At 36.3% G+C, this 22,793-nt stretch overlaps 2 protein-coding genes across 4 annotated transcripts in view; one reads left to right on the plus strand and one right to left on the minus strand.

Moving 5' to 3' along the window:
• The window catches only part of LOC133549086 (leucine-rich repeat-containing protein 17-like), a 43,798-nt gene extending 28,733 nt beyond the window's left edge, over positions 1-15,065 (plus strand). For both annotated transcript variants that reach the window (XM_061894204.1, XM_061894205.1), the window contains 4 exons: positions 2,702-2,907; positions 6,288-6,443; positions 13,012-13,153; positions 13,220-15,065. In XM_061894204.1, coding sequence (XP_061750188.1) covers positions 2,702-2,907; positions 6,288-6,443; positions 13,012-13,153; positions 13,220-13,502 — 787 coding nt within the window. In that variant the 3' untranslated portion in view covers positions 13,503-15,065. The remainder of the gene's footprint in view (positions 1-2,701; positions 2,908-6,287; positions 6,444-13,011; positions 13,154-13,219) is intronic.
• fbxl13 (F-box and leucine-rich repeat protein 13) overlaps positions 1-22,793 on the minus strand; it is an 89,928-nt gene that overhangs the window by 47,500 nt on the left and 19,635 nt on the right. For both annotated transcript variants that reach the window (XM_061894202.1, XM_061894203.1), the window contains exon 9: positions 20,134-20,269. In XM_061894202.1, coding sequence (XP_061750186.1) covers positions 20,134-20,269 — 136 coding nt within the window. The remainder of the gene's footprint in view (positions 1-20,133; positions 20,270-22,793) is intronic.

Below are 22,793 nucleotides of genomic sequence, written 5' to 3' on the forward strand. Positions count from 1 at the left end.
AAGTCATGTAATGTGGTCTGGCAAGTCATTAAAGGGGCCCGCCACATCATTTAAAGTGGCCCGCCATATCTTTTAAACTGGTCCGCCACGTCATGTAATGTGGTCTGCCAAGTCATGTAATGTGGTCTGCCACATCATTTAATGTGGTCTGTCAAGTCCTCAAAGAGGTCTGCCACATCATTTAAAGTGGCCCGCCATATCTTTTAAACTGGTCTGCCAAGTCATGTAATGTGGTCTGCCAAGTCATGTAATGTGGTCTGCCACGTCATTTAATGTGGTCTGCCACATCATTTAATGTGGTCTGCCAAATCATTTAATGTGGTCTGCCAAGTCATGTAATGTGGTCTGCCAAGTCATTAAAGTGGTCTGCCACATCATTTAAAGTGGCCCGCCATATCTTTTAAACTGGTCCGCCACGTCATTTACTGTGGTCTGCCAAGTCATATAACGTGGTCTGCCACATCATTTAATGTGGTCTGTCAAGTCATGTAATATGGTCTGCCACGTCATTTAACGTGGTCTGCCAAGTCATGTAATGTGGTCTGCCACTTATGTAATGTGGTCTGCCACATCATTTAATGTGGTCTGCCACGTCATTTAATGTGGTCTGTCAAGTCATGTAATATGGTCTGCCACGTCATTTAACGTGGTCTGCCAAGTCATGTAATGTGGTCTGCCACTTATGTAATGTGGTCTGCCAAATCATTTAAGTGGTCTGCCATATCTTTTAAACTGGTCTGCCACGTCATTTAATGTGGTCCGCCAAGTCATGTAATGTGGTCTGCCAAGTCATGTAATGTGGTCTGCCAAGTCATGTAATGTGGTCTGCCAAGTCATTTAATGTTGTCCGCCATATCATTTATTGTGGTCTGCCAAGTCATTTAATATGGCCCGCCACATTGTTAATGTGGTCTGCCATGTCATTTAATGTAGTCTGCCAAGTCATTTAGTGTGGGCCGCTATGTCATTTAATGTGGGCCGCCAAGGCATTTTATGTGGCCCGCCAAGTCTTTTAACGTGGTCTGCCAAGTCATTTAATTTGGTCTGCCATTTCATTTGTCGTGTTCCGCCAAGCCATTTAATGTAGTCTGCTAAGTCATTTACGGTGGTCAGTAAAGTTCTTAGCGTGGCCCGCCAAGTCATTTAATGTCGTCTGCCAAGTAATTTAACATGACTCGCCATGTCATTCAATGTGGTCTGCCAAGTCATTTAAAGTGGTCCGCCATATCATTTAAGGTGGTCTGCTAAGTCATTTAAGGTGGTCTGTGAAATCCTTAGTGTGGCCCGCCAACTCTTCTAATGTGGTCTGCCAAGTCATTTAATGTTGTCCGCCAATGTGGTCTGCCAAGTCATTTAATGTTGTCCGCCAATGTGGTCTGCCAAGTCATTTAATGTTGTCCGCCATATAATTTATTGTGGTCTGCCAAGTCATTTAACATGGCCCGCCACATTGTTAATGTGGTCTGCCATGTCATTTAATGTAGTCTGCCAAGTCATTTAGTGTGGGCCGCTATGTCATTTAACGTGGGCCGCCAAGGCATTTTATGTGGCCCGCCAAGTCTTTTAATGTGGTCTGCCAAGTCATTTAATGTGGTCTGCCATTTCATTTGTCCTGTTCCGCCAAGCCATTTAATGTAGTCTGCTAAGTCATTTAAGGTGGTCAGTAAAGTCCTTAGCGTGGCCCGCCAAGTCATTTAATGTCGTCTGCCAAGTAATTTAACATGACCCGCCATGTCATTCAATGTGGTCTGCCAAGTCATTTAAAGTGGTCCGCCATATCATTTAAGGTGGTCTGCTAAGTCATTTAAGGTGGTCTGTGAAGTCCTTAGTGTGGCCCGCCAAGTCTTCTAATGTGGTCTGCCAAGTCATTTAATGTTGTCCGCCAATGTGGTCTGCCAAGTCATTTAATGTTGTCCGCCATATAATTTATTGTGGTCTGCCAAGTCATTTAACATGGCCCGCCACATTGTTAATGTGGTCTGCCATGTCATTTAATGTAGTCTGCCAAGTCATTTAGTGTGGGCCGCTATGTCATTTAACGTGGGCCGCCAAGGCATTTTATGTGGCCCGCCAAGTCTTTTAATGTGGTCTGCCAAGTCATTTAATGTGGTCTGCCATTTCATTTGTCCTGTTCCGCCAAGCCATTTAATGTATGCTACTAAGTCATTTAAGGTGGTCAGTAAAGTCCTTAGTGTGGCCCGCCAAGTCATTTAATGTGCTCTGTCATATCATTTAATGTGGCCCGCCATGTAATTTAATGTCGTCTGCCAAGTAATTTAACATGACCCGCCATGTCATTCAATGTGGTCTGCAAAGTCATTTAAAGTGGTCTGCCATGTCATTTAATGTGGTCCGTCAAGTCATTTAATATAGTCTGCTAAGTCATTTAAGGTGGTCAGTAAAGTCCTTAGTGTGGCCCGCCAAGTCATTTAACGTGGTCTGCCAAACATTTACTGTGGCCCGCCATGTAATTTAACGTGGTCTGCCAAACATTTAATGTGGCCCGCCATGTAATTTAACGTGGTTTGCCAAGTCATTTAACATAGTCTGCCAAGTCATTTAAGGGTGGCCCGCCATCTCATTTAACGTGATCTGCCAAGTCATTTACCGGGACCCGCCATGTCATTTGATCTGGTCTGCCAAATCATTTAATGTGGTTCATTTAAGTCATTTAATGTGGCCCACTATGTCTTTTGATCAGGTGTGCTCAGCCCATCTGGCTGAAAGGGAAGAAGCTGAAGCGGGTAGACCCCGAGTCGCTCTGCAAGGAACCGGACACGTCGGGCCGGCCGCAGGGCGACCAGACGGACCCCGGTGAGCCCAGCCCCTTCCAGGCCAAGGCCGAGGCCACCACATCCTGCCACACCTACTACTTCCCTCACGTGCGCCTGGACTGCAGCAACAGAGGCAAGTGTGTCAATCTGACGAGTAGAACTGCAGCCCAGGTGTACCACTGGATCCTGCTGGCACATGGCGGGAGGGGATGACACGTGCTGGATGTTGAGCGCCTGCCTTGGAATGTGTGATGGAGGACCGAGTGGAAACAACTGGGCTGTCGCAACAATTCTTCAGGTTCAGCTGAAGTACATGTCTTGTTTGGGCCGGAGGCCATGGAAGCAGAAATATGACCTCGTGCTCAGTAAAATAGTAGGGTTGTACGATATATTAATTTTGTACTGCGATACTAATGAATCATATTCGATACTATACTTCTAAATCACTAAACCTGGCCTCCATGGCGACAAAGTAAGTTTCTTCCAAGTATTATTATCACCGGAGGAGGAGGAGGAGCTAAACATGCTTCACTACACACTGTAGGAGGATACAATAGCTCATCGGCGTAAAACTTATATTGTTGTTCAGTGTACGACCATATTAGTCCAGTACTTAGGACTTCCTGTTGTGTGTGTATATATATATATATATATTGCCAAAAGTATTTGGCCACCTGCCTTGACTCACATATGAACTTGAAGTGCCATCCCATTCCTAACCCATAGGGTTCAATATGACCTTTTGCAGCTATAACAGCTTCAACTCTTCTGGGAAGGCTGTCCACAAGGTTGCGGAGTGTGTTCATAGGGATTTTCCACCGTTCTTCCAAAAGCGCATCGATGAGGTCATACACTCTGTCTCCGTTCCAATTCATCCCAAAGGTGTTCAATCAGTTTCAGGTCAGGACTCTGTGCAGGCCAGTCAAGTTCATCCTACACCAGACTTTTGTCATCTGTGTTTTTACGGACCTTGCTTTGTGCACTGGTGCACAGTCATGTTGGAATAGGAAGGAGCCCCGCTCCAAACTGTGCCCACGAGGCTGGGAGCAGGGAGGTGTCCAACATTTTTTGGTACCCCGGAGCATTCAAAGTTCCTTTTAATGGAACTCAGTGGCCAAGCTCAACTCCTGAAAAATAACCCCACAACATAATTCCTCCTCCACCAAATTTCACACCCGGCACAATGCAGCCCAAAATATACCGTTCTCCTGGCACCTCCAAACCCAGACTCGTCCATCAGATTACCAGACGGTTCAGGTCAGGACTCTGTGCAGGCCAGTCAAGTTCATCAACACCAGACAACGCGTCTCCACTGCTCTAGAGTCCAGTGGCGACGTGCTTTACACCACTGCATCCCACGCTTTGCATTGGACTTGGTGATGTATGGCTTAGATACAGCTGCTCGGCCATGGAAACCCATTCCATTAAGCTCTCTGCGTACTGTACGTGGGCTAATTGGAAGGTCACATGAAGTCTGGCTGTGCAGAAAGTCTTTGCACTATGCGCTGACCCCTCTCTGTCAGTTTACGTGACCTACCACTTGGTGGCTGAGTTGCTGTTGTTCCCAAAATCTTCCATTTTCTTCTATTAAAGCCCACGGTTGACTTTGGAATATTTTTAGGAGCAAGGAAATTTCACGACTGGATTTGTTGCACAGGTGGCATCCTGTGACATTTCCATGCTGGAAATCACTGAAAGCGGCCCGTTCTTTCCCAAATGTTTGTAGAAACAGTCTCCATGCCGAAGTACTTGATTTGATACACCTGTGGCCGGGCCAAGTGATTAGGACACCTGATTCTCATCATTTGGATGGGTGGCCAAATACTTTTGGCAATATAGTGTGTATAGTAGGGTTGTACTAGTATAGTATCGCGGTATTAAGGCATTAAAAAACGGTACTATACTGTTTGAAAAGTAACGGTTTTACAAGCAGAGTAGCATATTCGGCAGTGCGCGCACACAGAGTACACACAGAGTACTTACAAGCAGACAGTGTGTAGACAGAAAAAGATAAAGGTGAAATAAGAACACTGAAACAACCTCAGGAAGAGGTGATTCTAAATAACTAGACCTGGCCTCCATGGTGACAAATAAAGTGAGTTTCTTACAAGTATTATTATCACTGGAGGAGGAGGAATATCTAAACATGCTTCACTACACACCGTAGGAGGATACAGTAGCTCACCGGCCTCACAATGTAAACAAACGCCATGGGTGGATCTATACCTGACATCCACTGTATTGATACCAAGTATTGAAGCGTATCTATTCGATACTACTATATTTGTATCATCACACTTTTTTTTTTCTTCCTTTAAACATTTATATTATGTTTATAAACTCAGTAAATACGTCCCTGGATACATGAGGACTTTGAATATGACCAATGTATGATCCTGTAACTACTTGGTATCGGAGCGATACCTAAATGTGTGGTATCATCCCAAAACTAATGTAAAGGAGGAGGAAGAATATCTAAACATGCTTCACTACACACCGTAGGAGGATACAATAGCTCACCGGCGCCACAATGTAAACAAACGCCACGGGTGGATCTATAACTGACATCCACTGTAATGATACCAAGTATAGAAGCGTATCTATTCGATACGACAAAATTTGTACCGTCACACATTTTTTTTCTTCCTTTAAAAATTCATATTATGTTTATAAAGTGAGGAAATACATCACATGAGGACTTTGAATATGACCAACGTATGATCCTGTATCTACTTGGTATCGGAGCGATACATAAATGTGTGGTATCATCCCAAAACTAATGTAAAGGAGGAGGAGGAATATCTAAACATGCTTCACTACACACCGTAGGAGGATACAGTAGCTAACCGGCGTCACAATGTAAACATACGGCATGGGTGGATCTATACCTGGCATCCACTTTAATGATACCAAGTATGGAAGCGTATCTAGTCGATACTACTATATTTGTACCGTCACTTTTTTTTGTCTTCCTTTAAAAATTCATTTTATGTTTATAAAGTGAGGAACTACATCACATAAGGACTTTGAATATGACCAATGTATGATCCTGTAACTACTTGGTATCGGATCGATACCTAAATATGTGGTATCATCCCAAAACTAACGTAAAGGAGGAGGAGGAATATCTACACATGCTTCACTACACACCGTAGGAGGATACAGTAGCTCACCGGCCTCACAATGTAAACAAACGCCACGGGTGGATCTATACCTGACATCCACTGTAATGATACCAAGTATAGAAGCGTATCCAATACTACTATTTTTGTACTGTCACACATTTTTTTTTTCTTCCTTTCAGAAATTCTAATCATGTTTATAAGTGAGGACTTTGAATATGTCCAATGTATGATCCTGTAACTACTTGGTATCGGAGTGATACCTAAATATGTGGTATCATCCCAAAACTAATGTAAAGTATCAAAGAAGAGAAGAATAAGTGATTATTGCATTTGAACAGAAGTGTAGATGTTGAAACCGAAAATAAAGAGGATTTATTTTCCCGTTCAGGACTGACCGAGGTTCCCGTGGGCGTCCCCGAGGACCTGGTCCACATGGACTTGTCCCACAACAACATCCGACACCTCAAAGCCAAAAGTTTCCAGGGATTAAAGAGTCTGAAGAGCTTGAACATCAGCCATAACAACATGGAGCGCATCGATACAGGTAATGACCCCATTACCATTTGAGCCAAGTCTTAGAGGAGGTTTTTTTGTCCAAGGTCTAGACTTTTGAGTCCCGGTCTGCATCATGTGACCGCTTGCCTTAACGGCCATAACTTTAGGTACACCTGAATCAGATAGCAAAGTCCAACAGGAAGACTAATGACTCTAATGCGCTTTTTTTCTGTAATTTTTTTGTTTGTTTATTCTGTAAAACCAGGAGTAATTAGATTTTGGTGTATTTATTTTGTCAGAGTTAATGCTAGTATGCTAACATTAACATGCTAACTTTATAAGCTATTTTTGATGTAAATTTTTGTTTTGTTTGTTCTGTAAAACCAGGAAAATTTGGTTTTGGTGTATTTATTTTGTCAGTTATTGCTAGTATGCTAACATTAACATGCTAACTTTATAATCTATTTTTGATGTAATTTTTTGTTTTGTTTATTCTGTAAAACCAGGAGAAATTAGATTTTGGTGTATTTATTTTGTCAGAGTTAATGCTAGTATGCTAACATTTATAAGCTATTTTTGATGTAAATTTTTGTTTTGTTTATTCTGTAAAACCAGGAGAAATTTCATTTTGGTGTATTTATTTTGTCAGAGTTAATGCTAGTATGCTAACATTAACATGCTAACTTTATAAGCTATTTTTGATGTAATTTTTTGTTTTGTTTATTCTGTAAAACCAGGAAAATTTGATTTTGGTGTATTTATTTTGTCAGAGTTAATGCTAGTATGCTAACATTTATAAGCTATTTTTGATGTAAATTTTTGTTTTATTTATTCTGTAAAACCAGGAGAAATTTCATTTTGGTGTATTTATTTTGTCAGAGTTAATGCTAGTATGCTAACATTAACATGCTAACTTTATAAGCTATTTTTGATGTAAATTTTTGTTTTGTTTGTTCTGTAAAACCAGGAAAATTTGGTTTTGGTGTATTTATTTTGTCAGAGTTATTGCTAGTATGCTAACATTAACATGCTAACTTTATAATCTATTTTTGATGTAATTTTTTGTTTTGTTTATTCTGTAAAACCAGGAGAAATTAGATTTTGGTGTATTTATTTTGTCAGAGTTAATGCTAGTATGCTAACATTTATAAGCTATTTTTGATGTAAATTTTTGTTTTGTTTATTCTGTAAAACCAGGAGAAATTTCATTTTGGTGTATTTATTTTGTCAGAGTTAATGCTAGTATGCTAACATTAACATGCTAACTTTATAAGCTATTTTGATGTAATTTTTTGTTTTGTTTATTCTGTAAAACCAGGAGAAATTTGATTTTGGTGTATTTATTTTGTCAGAGTTAATGCTAGTATGCTAACATTAACATGCTAACTTTATAAGCTATTTTTGATGTAAATTTTTGTTTTGTTTATTCTGTAAAACCAGGAGAAATTTGATTTTGGTGTATTTATTTTGTCAGAGTTAATGCTAGTATGCTAACAATAACATGCTAACTTTATAAGCTATTTTTGATGTAAATTTTTGTTTTGTTTATTCTGTAAAACCAGGAGAAATTTGATTTTAGTGTTTTTATTTTGTCAGAGTTAATGCTAGCATGCTAACATTAACATGCTAACTTTATAAGCTATTTTTGCTGTAATTTTTTGTTTTGTTTGTTCTGTAAAACCAGGAGAAATTTGATTTTAGTCTTTTTATTTTGTCAGAGTTATTGCTAGTATGCTAACATTAACATGCTAACTTTATGAGCTATTTTTGATGTAAATTTTTGTTTTGTTTATTCTGTAAAACCAGGAGAAATTTGATTTTAGTCTTTTTATTTTGTCAGAGTTAATGCTAGTATGCTAACATTTATAAGCTATTTTTGATGTAAATTTTTGTTTTGTTTATTCTGTAAAACCAGGAGAAATTTGATTTTGGTGTATTTATTTTGTCGGAGTTAATGCTAGTATGCTAACATTAACATGCTAACTTTATAAGCTATTTTTGATGTAATTTTTTGTTTTGTTTATTCTGTAAAACCAGGAAAATTTGATTTTGGTGTATTTATTTTGTCAGAGTTAATGGTAGCATGCTAACATTAACATGCTAACTTTATAAGCTATTTTTGCTGTAATTTTTTGTTTTGTTTATTTTGTAAAACCAGGAGAATTTTGATTTTGGTGTATTTATTTTGTCAGAGTTATTGCTAGTATGCTAACATTAACATGCTAACTTTATAAGCTATTTTTGATGTAAATTTTTGTTTTGTTTATTCTGTAAAAGCAGGAGAAATTTGATTTTAGTGTATTTATTTTGTCAGAGTTAATGCTAGCATGCTAACATTAACATGCTAACTTTATAAGCTATTTTTGCTGTCATTTTTTGTTTTGTTTATTCTGTAAAACCAGGAAAAAATTTGATCTTGGTGTATTTATTTTGTCAGAATTAATGCTAGTATGCTAACAATAACATGCTAACTTTATAAGCTATTTTTGATGTAAATTTTTGTTTTGTTTATTCTGTAAAACCAGGAGAAATTTGATTTTAGTGTTTTTATTTTGTCAGAGTTAATGCTAGCATGCTAACATTAACATGCTAACTTTATAAGCTATTTTTGCTGTAATTTTTTGTTTTGTTTGTTCTGTAAAACCAGGAAAATTTGGTTTTGGTGTATTTATTTTGTCAGAGTTATTGCTAGTATGCTAACATTAACATGCTAACTTTATAAGCTATTTTTGATGTAAATTTTTGTTTTGTTTATTCTGTAAAACCAGGAGAAATTTGATTTTAGTCTTTTTATTTTGTCAGAGTTAATGCTAGCATGCTAACATTAACATGCTAACTTTATAAGCTATTTTGATGTAATTTTTTGTTTTGTTTATTTTGTAAAACCAGGAGAATTTTGATTTTGGTGTATTTATTTTGTCAGAGTTAATGCTAGTATGCTAACATTAACATGCTAACTTTATAAGCTATTTTTGATGTAAATTTTTGTTTTGTTTATTCTGTAAAACCAGGAGAAATTAGATTTTAGTGTTTTTATTTTGTCAGAGTTAATGCTAGCATGCTAACATTAACATGCTAACTTTATAAGCTATTTTTGATGTACATTTTTGTTTTGTTTATTCTGTAAAACCAGGAGAAATTTGATTTTAGTGTTTTTATTTTGTCAGAGTTAATGCTAGCATGCTAACATTAAACTGCTAACTTTATAAGCTATTTTTGCTGTTATTTTTGGTTTTGTTTATATTGTAAAACCAGGAGAATTTTGATTTTGGTGTATTTATTTTTGTCAGAGTTAATGCTAGTATGCTAACATTAACATGCTAACTTTATAAGCTATTTTTGATGTACATTTTTGTTTTGTTTATTCTGTAAAACCAGGAGAAATTAGATTTTAGTGTTTTTATTTTGTCAGAGTTAATGCTAGCATGCTAACATTAACATGCTAACTTTATAAGCTATTTTTGATGTACATTTTTGTTTTGTTTATTCTGTAAAACCAGGAGAAATTTGATTTTAGTGTTTTTATTTTGTCAGAGTTAATGCTAGCATGCTAACATTAAACTGCTAACTTTATAAGCTATTTTTGCTGTTATTTTTGGTTTTGTTTATATTGTAAAACCAGGAGAATTTTGATTTTGGTGTATTTATTTTTGTCAGAGTTAATGCTAGTATGCTAACATTAACATGCTAACTTTATAAGCTATTTTTGATGTACATTTTTGTTTTGTTTATTCTGTAAAACCAGGAGAAATTTGATTTTAGTGTTTTTATTTTGTCAGAGTTAATGCTAGCATGCTAACATTAAACTGCTAACTTTATAAGCTATTTTTGCTGTTATTTTTTGTTTTGTTTATTTTGTAAAACCAGGAGAATTTTGATTTTGGTGTGTTAATGCTAGCATGCTAACATTAACATGCTAACTTTCTAAGCTATTTTTGCTGTAATTTTTTGTTTGTTTATTCTGTAAAACCAGGAGAAATTTGATTTTAGTGTATTTTGTCAGAGTTAATGCTAGCATGCTAACATTAACATGCTAACTTTATAAGCTATTTTTGATGTAAATTTGTATTTTGTTTATTCTGTAAAACCAGGAGAAATTTGATTTTAGAGTATTTATTTTGTCAGAGTTAATGCTACCATGCTAACATTAACATGTTAACTTTATCAACTATTTTTGCTGTATTTTTTTTGTTTTGTTTATTCTGTAAAACCAGGAAAATTAGATTTTGCTGTATTTATTTTTGTCAGAGTTAATGCTAGTATGCTAACATTAACAAGCTAACTTTATAAGCTATTTTGGTGCTTTTTGCTGTAATTTTTTCTTGTTCTGTAAAACCAGGAGAAATTAGATTTTGTTCAACTTATTTTGTCAGACTTATTGCTACCATGCCAACATTAACATGCTAACTCTATAAGCTATTTTTGCTTAGGCGAGGCTGGATCTTGTCCATGGCTCAAAGAAGGTTGTCATTCATGACTTGATGAGAAGTCACCACTTCATAAGATAACAATCCTCTCCCAAAAGTAAACAAGTGAGGCCATGAAAAAAAAACATGTCTTGGCGCACTGCTACTGCGTCTTTAAAAAGTGTTACTATAGCGACAGGGTCATTTTTTATGCAGGAGGACAGAAAAATGTTATTGTGTTGGATAAAAGGAGCCAAAGTTTTTTTTTTTTTTTTTTTTTACTCTGCTGGGAACTTCTGTTTCTCATTTCCTTCTTTTAGCGCCTCATTTTTCTCTCTACAACTACAAACCCCAAAAGCAGTGAAGTTGTCACCTTGTGTAAATGGTAAATAAAAACAGAATACAATGATTTGCCAAAACTAATATTCAGTTGAATAGACTGCAAAGACAAGATATTTCATGTTTACACTGAGAAACTTTGTTATTTTTTTTGCAAATAATCATTTAATGGCAGCAACACATTGCAAAAAAAAATGTCCCAGGGGCATTTTTACCAGTGTGTCACATGGCCTTTCCTTTTAACAACACTCAGTAAAGGTTTAGGAACTGACGAGACACATTTTTCAAGTGGAATTCTTTCCCATTCTTGCTCTATTGTGGTATTTGAGGCTTCATAATGCGCAACACATTTGCGGTTCCACTCTTTTACTATGAAGCCACGTTGTTGTAACACGTGGCTTTGCATGGTCTTGCTGAAATAAGCAGGGGCGTCCATGATAACGTTGCTTGGATTGGCAACATGTGTTGCTCCAAAAACCTGTATGTACCTTTCAGCATTAATGGTGCCTTCACAGATGTGTAAGTTACCCATGCCTTGGGCACTAATACCCCCCCATACCATCACAGATGCTGGCTTTTCAATTTTGCACCTAGAAAAGTCTGAGTGGTTATTTTCCTCTTTAGTCCAGACGACACGACGTCCACAGTTTCCAAAAACAATTTGAAATGTGGACTCGTCAGACCACAGAACACTTTTCCACTTTGCATCAGACCATCTTAGATGAGCTCGGGGCGGCATTTCTGGGTGTTGTTGATAAATAGTAGTAGTAGAGTTTTAACTTGCACTTACAGATGTAGCGACCAACTGTAGTTACTGACAGTGGATTTCTGGAGTGTTCCTGAGTACATACATCATAAGAAATATAGTACTTAAAATATATAATGTATATTGACGTATATACATTATCCATCCATCCATTTTCTAACGCTTATTCCCTTTTGGGGTCGCGGGGGGCGTTGGCGCCTATCTCAGCTACAATCGGGCGGAAGGCGGGGTACACCCTGGTCAAGTCACCACCTCATCGCAGGGCCAACACAGATAAACAGACAACATTCATACTACATTATTACATTTTTAAAGTTAAAGTACCAATTATTATCACACACTACTAGTTGTGGCGAAATTAATCTCTGCATTTGACCCATCACCCTTGATCACCCCCTGGGAGGTGAGGGGAGCAGTGGTGCCACGCCCGGGAACCATTAATGGTGATTTAACCCCCATTTCCAACCCTTAATGCTGAGTGCCAAGCAGGAAGGTAATGGGTCCCATTTTTTATAGTCTTTGGTATGACTCGGCCGGGATTTGAACTCACGACCTACCAATCTCAGGGCGGACACTCTAACCACTAGGCCACTGAGTATCATTTATGTTTACATGTAAATATGCAATCAAAACATTTTTTATTTGGAAATTTATCTGTCTTTTTTGCCACTTGTGCCAGCTTTTTTGAACCATGTTGCAGGCATCCAATTCCAAATGAGCTAATATTTGCAAAAAAAATTACGTTTTACAGTGGGAACGTTAAATATCTTGTCCTTGCGGTCTATTCAAATGAATGTAAGTTGAAAAGGATCTGCAAATCATTATATTCTCTTTTTATTTACCATTTATAGCTGAGGGTTCCAGGTTCGATTCCCGCTTCCACCATCCTAGTCACTACCGTTGTGTCCTTGGGCAAGACACTTTTCCCACCTGCTCCCAGTGCCACCCACACTGGTTTAAATGGAACTTAGATATTGGGTTTCACTATGTAAAGCGCTTTGAGTCACTGGAGAAAAGCGCTATATAAATATAATTCACTTCATTTACGCAACGTGACTTGTTTTTTGGGGGTTTTGTACTAATCTTCCTCCGACTTGTGTCTCCAGCCTCCCTGTCGGGACTCCTGCACCTCCACCAGTTGGACCTGGCAGGAAACGGCCTGCACTTCATCCAGCACGGCGTGCTAGAAGACCTCTACTTCCTGTCCAGGCTGAAGCTGGAGGGCAACCCGTGGGTGTGCGACTACAGGTGAGCAAAAATAAAACCCCGTCACACCTGCTTCACACCGCTCGCTCACCCCAGTGCACCCGGCAGCATCCACTACATGGTCTACTGGCTGCACCTGCACCCGGGGGTGAAGCACACGGGCCTGCTGTGTCGCTCGCCGCCCCAGCACACGGGCGAGAGCGTGCAGGACTACGTGCGCTCCTACAACGGGGAGTGTCCCAGGAACAAGCAGGAGAGCCAGCGGGACCCGCGCCCAGCCGAGGCCCTGCACTGGGGCTCCTCGCTGGAGGTGCAGGGGGAGCCGGAGGAGGAGGTGGAGCCCCAACACCTGAGGCGGCCTCAGAAGTATCAGATTTTTAGACTGTCCTGATAGGTTGGTGCCTTCCCTCTCTTCTTGTCAATAGTCTGTATCAGATGAAGAAGTCTACTCACACACATGGGAGTGATCTCCATTCTTTTCATTATATATATATATATATGTATGTATGTGTGAGAAAAAATCACAAGATAACTTAATCTCAACGGGGGGTGCTTACAAACATCAGTCGTTTACCAAGCAAAGGTAACACGCAAGGACATTAACACATCCGACACGTACGTAGGATTAACCGAAGGGGAGTTTAAAACCAAATGGAACAATCACAAGGCTTCTTTTAGAAACCAAAGCCTGCGGAACTCTACAGAACTCAGCAAGCACATTTGGAACCTCAAATACAATAATGTTGAATATTCAATAACATGGCAAATTCTTGCATCCAGCACACCTTACAACAGTGGTAATTAAAGATGCAACCTATGCTTGAAAGAGAAACTGTTTATTATATACCACCCAGGCCCGTCATCCCTCAATAAGCGCAGTGAAATTGTATCGGCATGCCGTTACAGACGGAGACACCTCCTAGGTAACACATGAGCCAATCACCACGTCCCCACGCCTGCCTGTACCCACCCACTCTGTGCCCTATATAAACCATGGTATGTGAATGCTTCCATTAAAATCTCCTGATGATTGAGGGAACCACTCATGAAACAGTTCTGTAGAGATGAAGTAGTCTTGTGATTTTTTTTTTTTTTACACATACATATATTGCGTTCTACCATGGTATCGAGCACTATTCTCTGGACAATCTAATTAAGACATTATATATATATATAGAGAGAGAGAGAGATAGATATATATATTCTTTTTACAACTTTTTGGACTATTCTGTTTCTATTCAAACAATAAATACTCTCACTTTATTCATGTGCATTTATACAACAAACTCATTAGTCGCTTGCATGATTCCAAATGTGGACACAAATGCGATATTTTATCATGCAGGCATGTGTTTTTTCCTTCTGTCGTCGGAAATGATGTCTGTAAAAATATGAAAAAATATATTTTACGGACTATAAGGCGCATTACTGGGGTCATTTTATGATTTTTTTTTTTTGCATTTTCACACAAAAGGCGCAACGGTTTATTAGGCGCATTAAAGGGTGCATTTCAAGATTTTTTGTAGTTTACTCAAAAGGCGCACAGGATTATAGGGCGCACTAAAGGGGTCACATTATGATTTTTTTGCATTTTCATACAAAAGGCGCTTTAAAGGGGGTATTTTTAAGATTTATTTTCATTAAATCAACATAAAAATATACAAGATACACTTTCAATTAGTGCATCAACCCCCCCTCCAAAAAACCCTCCCTCCTCCATCCACACCCACTCACACAAAGAAGGGTTGTTTCTCTCTGCTACCAGAAATCTGGTGCACCTTTTGTATTTTTATACAAAAGGCGCACCGGATTATAAGGCGCATCAAAGAGGTTTATGATTTTTTGGTATTTTTGTACAAAATGCGCATTAAATGGGTCATTTTAAGATATCTTTTGTATTTTCATATAAAAGGCGCACCGGATTATAATGCGCATTAAAGGGGTCTTTTTATGATTTTTTGGCATTTATCATACAAAAGGCGCACCGGATTATAAAACGCGGCAATGAGGTAATTTTATGATTTGTTGTAGTTTCATACAAAATGCGCATTAAAGGGTTCATTTTAAAAAACTTTGCTATTTTCATACAAAAGTCGCACCCGATTATAAGGCGCATCAAATAAGTCATCTAATGATTTTTTGTAATTTTTTACAATATGCGCATTACATGGGTCATTTTAAGATTTTTTTGTATTTTCATACAAAAGGCGCACCGGATTATAAGGCGCATCGAAGAGGTAATTTTATGATTTTTGGGGATTTTTATACAAAAGGCGCACTGGATTATAAAGCCAGTCAATGAGGTGATTTTATGATTTTTTTTATTTTTATACAAAAGGCGCATTTAAGGGGTCAATTTAAGAGTTTTGGTATTTTCATACAAAAGGCGCACCTGCTTATAAGGCGCATCAAAAAAGCAATGTAATTATTTTTTGTAATTTTGTACAAAATGCGCATTAAATGGTTCATTTTAAGATTTATTTTGTATTTTCATACAAAAGGCAAACCGGATTATAAGGCGCGTCAATGAGGTAATTTTATGATTTTTTACATTTTTATACAAAAGGCGCATTAAAGGGGTAATTTTAAGAGTTTTAGGTATTTTCATACAAAAGGCGCACCCGCTTATAAGGCGCATCAAAGAAGCAACTTAATTATTTTTTGTAATTTTGTACAAAATGCGCATTAAATGGGCCATTTTAAGATTTTTTTGTGTTTTCATACAAAAGGCGCACCGGATTATAAGGCACATCAAAGTGGTAATTTTATGATTTTTGGGGATTTTTATACAAAAGGCGCATTAAAGGGGTCATTTTAAGATTTTTTTGTATTTTCATACAAAGGTGCACTGGATTATAAGGCACATCAAAGAGGTAACTTTATGATTTTTTTTGTATTTTCATACAAAAGGCAAACCGGATTATAAAGCGCATCAATTAGGTAATTTTATGATTTTTTTGTACTTTTATACAAAAGGCTTATTACAGTGGTCATGTTAAGATTTTTTGGTATTTTCATACAAAAGGCGCACCCGATAATAAGGCGTATCAAAGAGGTAATTTGATGATTTTTTGTGATTTTGTACAAAATTCGCATTAAATGGGTCATTTTCAGATGTTTTTATTTTCATACAAAAGGCGCACCCGATTATAAGGCACATCAAAGAGGTAATTTAATGATTTCTTGTAATTTTGTACAAGATACGCATTAAATGGGTAATTTTAAGATTTTTTTGTATTTTCATACAAAAGGCGCACCGGATTATAAAGTGCATCAAAGAAGATATTTTATGATTTTTTTTGGTATTTTTATACAAAAGGCGCACCGGATTATAAGGCGCATCAAAGAGGCAATTTTATGATTTTTTTGTATTTTCATACAAAAGGCAAAACGGATTATAAGGCACATCAAAGAGGCAATTTTATGATGTTTTGTATTATACAAAAGCGCTTTAAAGCGGTCATGTTAAGATTTTTTTATATTTTCATACAAAAGGCGCACCCGATTATAAGGTATATCAAAGAGGTAATTTTATGATTTTTTGTAATTTTGTACAAGATACGCATTAAATGGGTAATTTTAAGATTTTTTTGTATTTTCATACAAAAGGCGCACCGGATTATAAAGTGCATCAAAGAAGATATTTTATGATTTTTTTTGGTATTTTTATACAAAAGGCGCACCGGATTATAAGGCGCATCAAAGAGGCAATTTTATGATTTTTTTGTATTTTCATACAAAAGGCAAAACGGATTATAAGGCACATCAAAGAGGCAATTTTATGATGTTTTGTATTATACAAAAGCGCTTTAAAGCGGTCATGTTAAGATTTTTTGATATTTTCATACAAAAGGCGCACCCGATTATAAGGTATATCAAAGAGGTAATTTTATGATTTTTTGTAATTTTGTACAAGAAACGCATTAAATGGGTAATTTTAAGATTTTTTTGTATTTTCATACAAAAGGCGCACCGGATTATAAAGTGCATCAAAGAAGATATTTTATGATTTTTTTTGGTATTTTTATACAAAAGGCGCACAGGATTATAGGGCGCACTAAAGGGGTCACATTATGATTTTTTTGCATTTTCATACAAAAGGCGCTTTAAAGGGGGTATTTTTAAGATTTATTTTCATTAAATCAACATAAAAATATACAAGATACACTTTCAATTAGTGCATTACCCCCCCTCCAAAAAACCCTCCCTCCTCCATCCACACCCACTCACACAAAGAAGGGTTGTTTCTCTCTGCTACCAGAAATCTGGTGCACCTTTTGTATTTTTATACAAAAGGCGCACCGGATTATAAGGCGCATCAAAGAGGTTTATGATTTTTTGGTATTTTTGTACAAAATGCGCATTAAATGGGTCATTTTAAGATATCTTTTGTATTTTCATATAAAAGGCGCACCGGATTATAATGCGCATTAAAGGGGTCTTTTTATGATTTTTTGGCATTTATCATACAAAAGGCGCACCGGATTATAAAACGCGGCAATGAGGTAATTTTATGATTTGTTGTAGTTTCATACAAAATGCGCATTAAAGGGTTCATTTTAAAAATTTTTGCTATTTTCATACAAAAGTCGCACCCGATTATAAGGCGCATCAAATAAGTCATCTAATGATTTTTTGTAATTTTTTACAATATGCGCATTACATGGGTCATTTTAAGATTTTTTTGTATTTTCATACAAAAGGCGCACCGGATTATAAGGCGCATCGAAGAGGTAATTTTATGATTTTTGGGGATTTTTATACAAAAGGCGCACTGGATTATAAAGCCAGTCAATGAGGTGATTTTATGATTTTTTTTATTTTTATACAAAAGGCGCATTTAAGGGGTCAATTTAAGAGTTTTGGTATTTTCATACAAAAGGTGCACCTGCTTATAAGGCGCATCAAAAAAGCAATGTAATTATTTTTTGTAATTTTGTACAAAATGCGCATTAAATGGTTCATTTTAAGATTTATTTTGTATTTTCATACAAAAGGCAAACCGGATTATAAGGCGCGTCAATGAGGTAATTTTATGATTTTTTACATTTTTATACAAAAGGCGCATTAAAGGGGTAATTTTAAGAGTTTTAGGTATTTTCATACAAAAGGCGCACCCGCTTATAAGGCGCATCAAAGAAGCAACTTAATTATTTTTTGTAATTTTGTACAAAATGCGCATTAAATGGGCCATTTTAAGATTTTTTTGTGTTTTCATACAAAAGGCGCACCGGATTATAAGGCACATCAAAGTGGTAATTTTATGATTTTTGGGGATTTTTATACAAAAGGCGCATTAAAGGGGTCATTTTAAGATTTTTTTGTATTTTCATACAAAGGTGCACTGGATTATAAGGCACATCAAAGAGGTAACTTTATGATTTTTTTTGTATTTTCATACAAAAGGCAAACCGGATTATAAAGCGCATCAATTAGGTAATTTTATGATTTTTTTGTACTTTTATACAAAAGGCTTATTACAGTGGTCATGTTAAGATTTTTTGGTATTTTCATACAAAAGGCGCACCCGATAATAAGGCGTATCAAAGAGGTAATTTGATGATTTTTTGTGATTTTGTACAAAATTCGCATTAAATGGGTCATTTTCAGATGTTTTTATTTTCATACAAAAGGCGCACCCGATTATAAGGCACATCAAAGAGGTAATTTAATGATTTCTTGTAATTTTGTACAAGATACGCATTAAATGGGTAATTTTAAGATTTTTTTGTATTTTTATACAAAAGGCGCACCGGATTATAAGGCGCATCAAAGAGGCAATTTTATGATTTTTTTGTATTTTCATACAAAAGGCAAAACGGATTATAAGGCACATCAAAGAGGCAATTTTATGATGTTTTGTATTATACAAAAGCGCTTTAAAGCGGTCATGTTAAGATTTTTTGATATTTTCATACAAAAGGCGCACCCGATTATAAGGTATATCAAAGAGGTAATTTTATGATTTTTTGTAATTTTGTACAAAATGCGCATTTAAATGGGTCATTTTAAGATTTTTTGTATTTTCATACAAAAGGCGCGCCGGATTATAAAGTGCATCAAAGAGGAAATTTTATGATTTTTTTTTTGTATTTTCATACAAAAGCCAAACCGGATTATAAGGCACTTCAATTAGGTAATTCTATGATTTTTTAGTATTTTTATAGAAAAGGCGCATTTGAGGGGTCATTTTAAAATTTTGGGGTATTTTTATACAAAAGGCGCACCGGATTATAAGGCGCACAAAAAGGGGCATTTTAGGACTTTTTTGTATTTTCACACAAAGGCGCGACTATAAGGCGCACCAAAGAGGTCATATTATGATTTTTTGTATTTTCATACATAGAAGCGCACCAGATTATAAAGCGCATCAAAGAAGTAATTTAATGATTTTTTGTATTTTCATACAAAAGGCGCACCGGATTATAAAGTGCATTAAAGGGGTCATTTTACAGTTTTGTGTATTTTCCCACAAAAGGTGCACTGGATTATAAGGCGCGGTGTAGGATTTTTTGGGGTATTTTTATACCAAAGGCGCACCGGATTATAAAGTGCATTAAAGAGGTAATTTTATGATTTTTTTTATTTTCACACAAAAGGCACACCGGATTGTAAGGCGCATCAAAGAGGTCATTTTATGATTTTTTTTTTTTGTATTTTCAAGTTATATGACTGTATGGTGTACGGCTGTGGAATAAGAAAAAAAAAAATAGCTCAAAAGGTTAGCATGTTAATGTTAGCATTCTAGCATCAACTCATGCTAGCATTTCTTCACATTTTAGGAAAGATTTTATCCAAAATATGGTCAAGGTTAATTTTGAAGGGAACCCAGGAACCTGATCACTGACCAAACACATAATTATACATGAATTGATTGTGATTAACCAGCAGCTCTCAAATGATCAACAAAGTAGAAAAACAGTCATTAGTCTTTGTGCTGTTTGATGCAGGCGTACCTAAAGTTGTGGCCACTGAGTCACATGACGCAGACTGGTCAGGTGACCGATGAGAAAGGTACTTACCGATGTACTTCAGACTGGACCACTCCAACGAGGCGCAGCCACGCAGGTTGAGGTGGATGACGAAGGGACGGAAGTTCTGCATGACCTCGTTCATGGTGCTGTCTGTGATCCAGTCCTTGAACATGGACACGTTGACCTGCTGGCCAAAGACTGCTCACTTAAGTCCGTCCATGGCTCACATTTCAGCAACCACTTTTTGGCAGGAAGTCTCAGATGTAATTTAAAGAAGTCAGTGTGCAGCTCGTTTTTGTATTTACAGACAAAAGGCAAACCGGATTATAAAGCCAATTAAAAGTGTCATTTTATGATATTTTGTATTTTCATACAAAAGGCGCCCTAAGGGGATCATTTTATCAATTTTCTGTATTTTCATACAAAAGGTGCACCGGATTATAAAACGCATTAAAGGAGTCATTTTATGATTTTTTTGTATTTTCATACAAAAGGCATAAAGCGCGTTAAAGGGGTAATTTTATAAATGTTCTGTATTTTCATACAAAAGGTGCACCGGATTATAAAACGCATTAAAAGGGTCATTTTATGATTTTTTTGTATTTTCATATCAAAGGCATAAAGCGCGTTAAAGGGGGAATTTTATCAATTTTCTGTATTTTCATACAAAAGGCGCACCAGACTATAAAACGCAATAAAGGGGTTATTTAATTATTTGTATTTTCATTCAAAAGGCGAAACTGATTATAAAGCGCACCATTGGGGTATTTTTTTTATTTTTTGAATTTTCATACAAAAGGCACACCAGATTATAAAAAGCATTGAAGGGGTCATTTAATATTTTTTTTTTGTATTTTCATACAAAAGGCGCATCGGGTTATAAGACGCATTAAAGGGGTCATTTAATAATTTTTTGTATTTTAAAACAAAATGCGCACCGGATTATAAAACGCATTAAAAGGGTCATTTAATCATTTTTTGTATTTTCATAAAAAAAGGCGCACCGGATTATAAAACGCATTGATGGGGTCTTTTTTTTTTTTTTTTTGTATTTTCATATAAAAGGCGCACCGGATTATAAGACGCAATAAAGGGGTCACTTTATTAATTTTTTCCATCCATCCATCCATTTTCTACCGCTTATTCCCTTTCGGGGTCGCGGGGGGCGCTGGCGCCTATCTCAGCTACAATCGGGCGGAAGGCGGGGTACACCCTGGACAAGTCGCCACCTCATCGCAGTATTAATTTTTTTGTATTTTCATAAAAAAGTTGCACCAGATTATAAAGCGCATTAAAGGGGTCATTCGAATATTTTTTTTGTATTTTTATACAAAAGGCGCACCGGAATATAAAACACATTGAAGGGGTAAATTTATGAAATTTTTGTATTTTCATACAAAAGGCGCAATGGATTATAAAACGCATTAAAGGGGTCATTTTATGATTTTTGGGTATTTTCATACAAAAGGCATAAAGCGCGTTAAAGGGGTAATTTTATAAATTTTCTGTATTTTCATACAAAAGGTGCACCAGACTATAAAACGCAATAAAGGGGTCATTTAATTATTTTTTTGTATTTTCATTCAAAAGGCGAAACTGATTATAAAGCGCACCATTGGGGTAATTTTTTTTTTATTTGAATTTTCATACAAAAGGCACACCTGATTATAAAAAGCATTGAAGGGGTCATTTAAATATTTTTTTTGTATTTTCATACAAAAGGCGCAATGGATTATAAAACGCATTAAAGGGGTCATTTTATGATTTTTTTGTATTTTCATACAAAAGGCATAAAGCGCGTTAAAGGGGTAATTTTATCAATTTTCTGTATTTTCATACAAAAGGCGCACCAGATTATAAAACGCATTAAAGGGGTCATTTAATAATTTTTTTGTATTTTCATTCAAAAGGCGAAACTGATTATAAAGCATACCATAGGGGTAATTCTTTAAATTTTCATACAAAAGGCACACCTGATTATAAAACGCATTGAAGGTGTCATTTAAATATTTTTTTTGTATTTTCATACAAAAGGTGCATCGTGTTATAAGACGCATTAAAAGGGTCATTTAATTATTTTTTGTAATTTCATACAAAATGCGCACCGGATTATAAAACGCATTAGAGGGGTCATTTTATGATTTTTTGGTATTTTCATACAAAAGGCGCAACGGATTATAAAACGCATTAAAAGGGTCATTTAATAATTTTTTGTATTTTCATAAAAAAGGCGCACCGGATTAGAAAACGCATTGAAGGGGTCTTTTTTTGTTTGTTGTATTTTCATATAAAAGGCGCACCGGATTATAAAGCGCAATTAAGGGGTCACTTTATTAATTTTTTCTATTTTCATAAAAAAGTTGCACCAGATTATAAAGCGCATTAAAGGGGTCATTCGAATATTTTTGGGGTATTTTTATACAAAAGGCGCACCGGATTAAACTGTATTGACGGGGTCATTTAATTATTTTTATTTTCTTACAAAAAGCGCACCGGGTTATAAGGCGCATTGAAGGGGTCATTTAATTATTTTTTTTATTTTCATACAAAAGGCGCACCGGATTATAAAAGGCATTGAAGGGGTCATTTCATGAATTTTTTTTATTTTCATACAAAAGGCGCACCGGATTATAAAAGGCATTGAAGGGGTCGTTTCATGAATTTTTTGTATTTTCATACAAAAGGCGCACCGGATTATAAAAGGCATT

Source organism: Nerophis ophidion, linkage group LG03, assembly GCF_033978795.1.
Source record: "Nerophis ophidion isolate RoL-2023_Sa linkage group LG03, RoL_Noph_v1.0, whole genome shotgun sequence".
NCBI classification, from domain to species: Eukaryota; Metazoa; Chordata; class Actinopteri; order Syngnathiformes; family Syngnathidae; genus Nerophis; species Nerophis ophidion.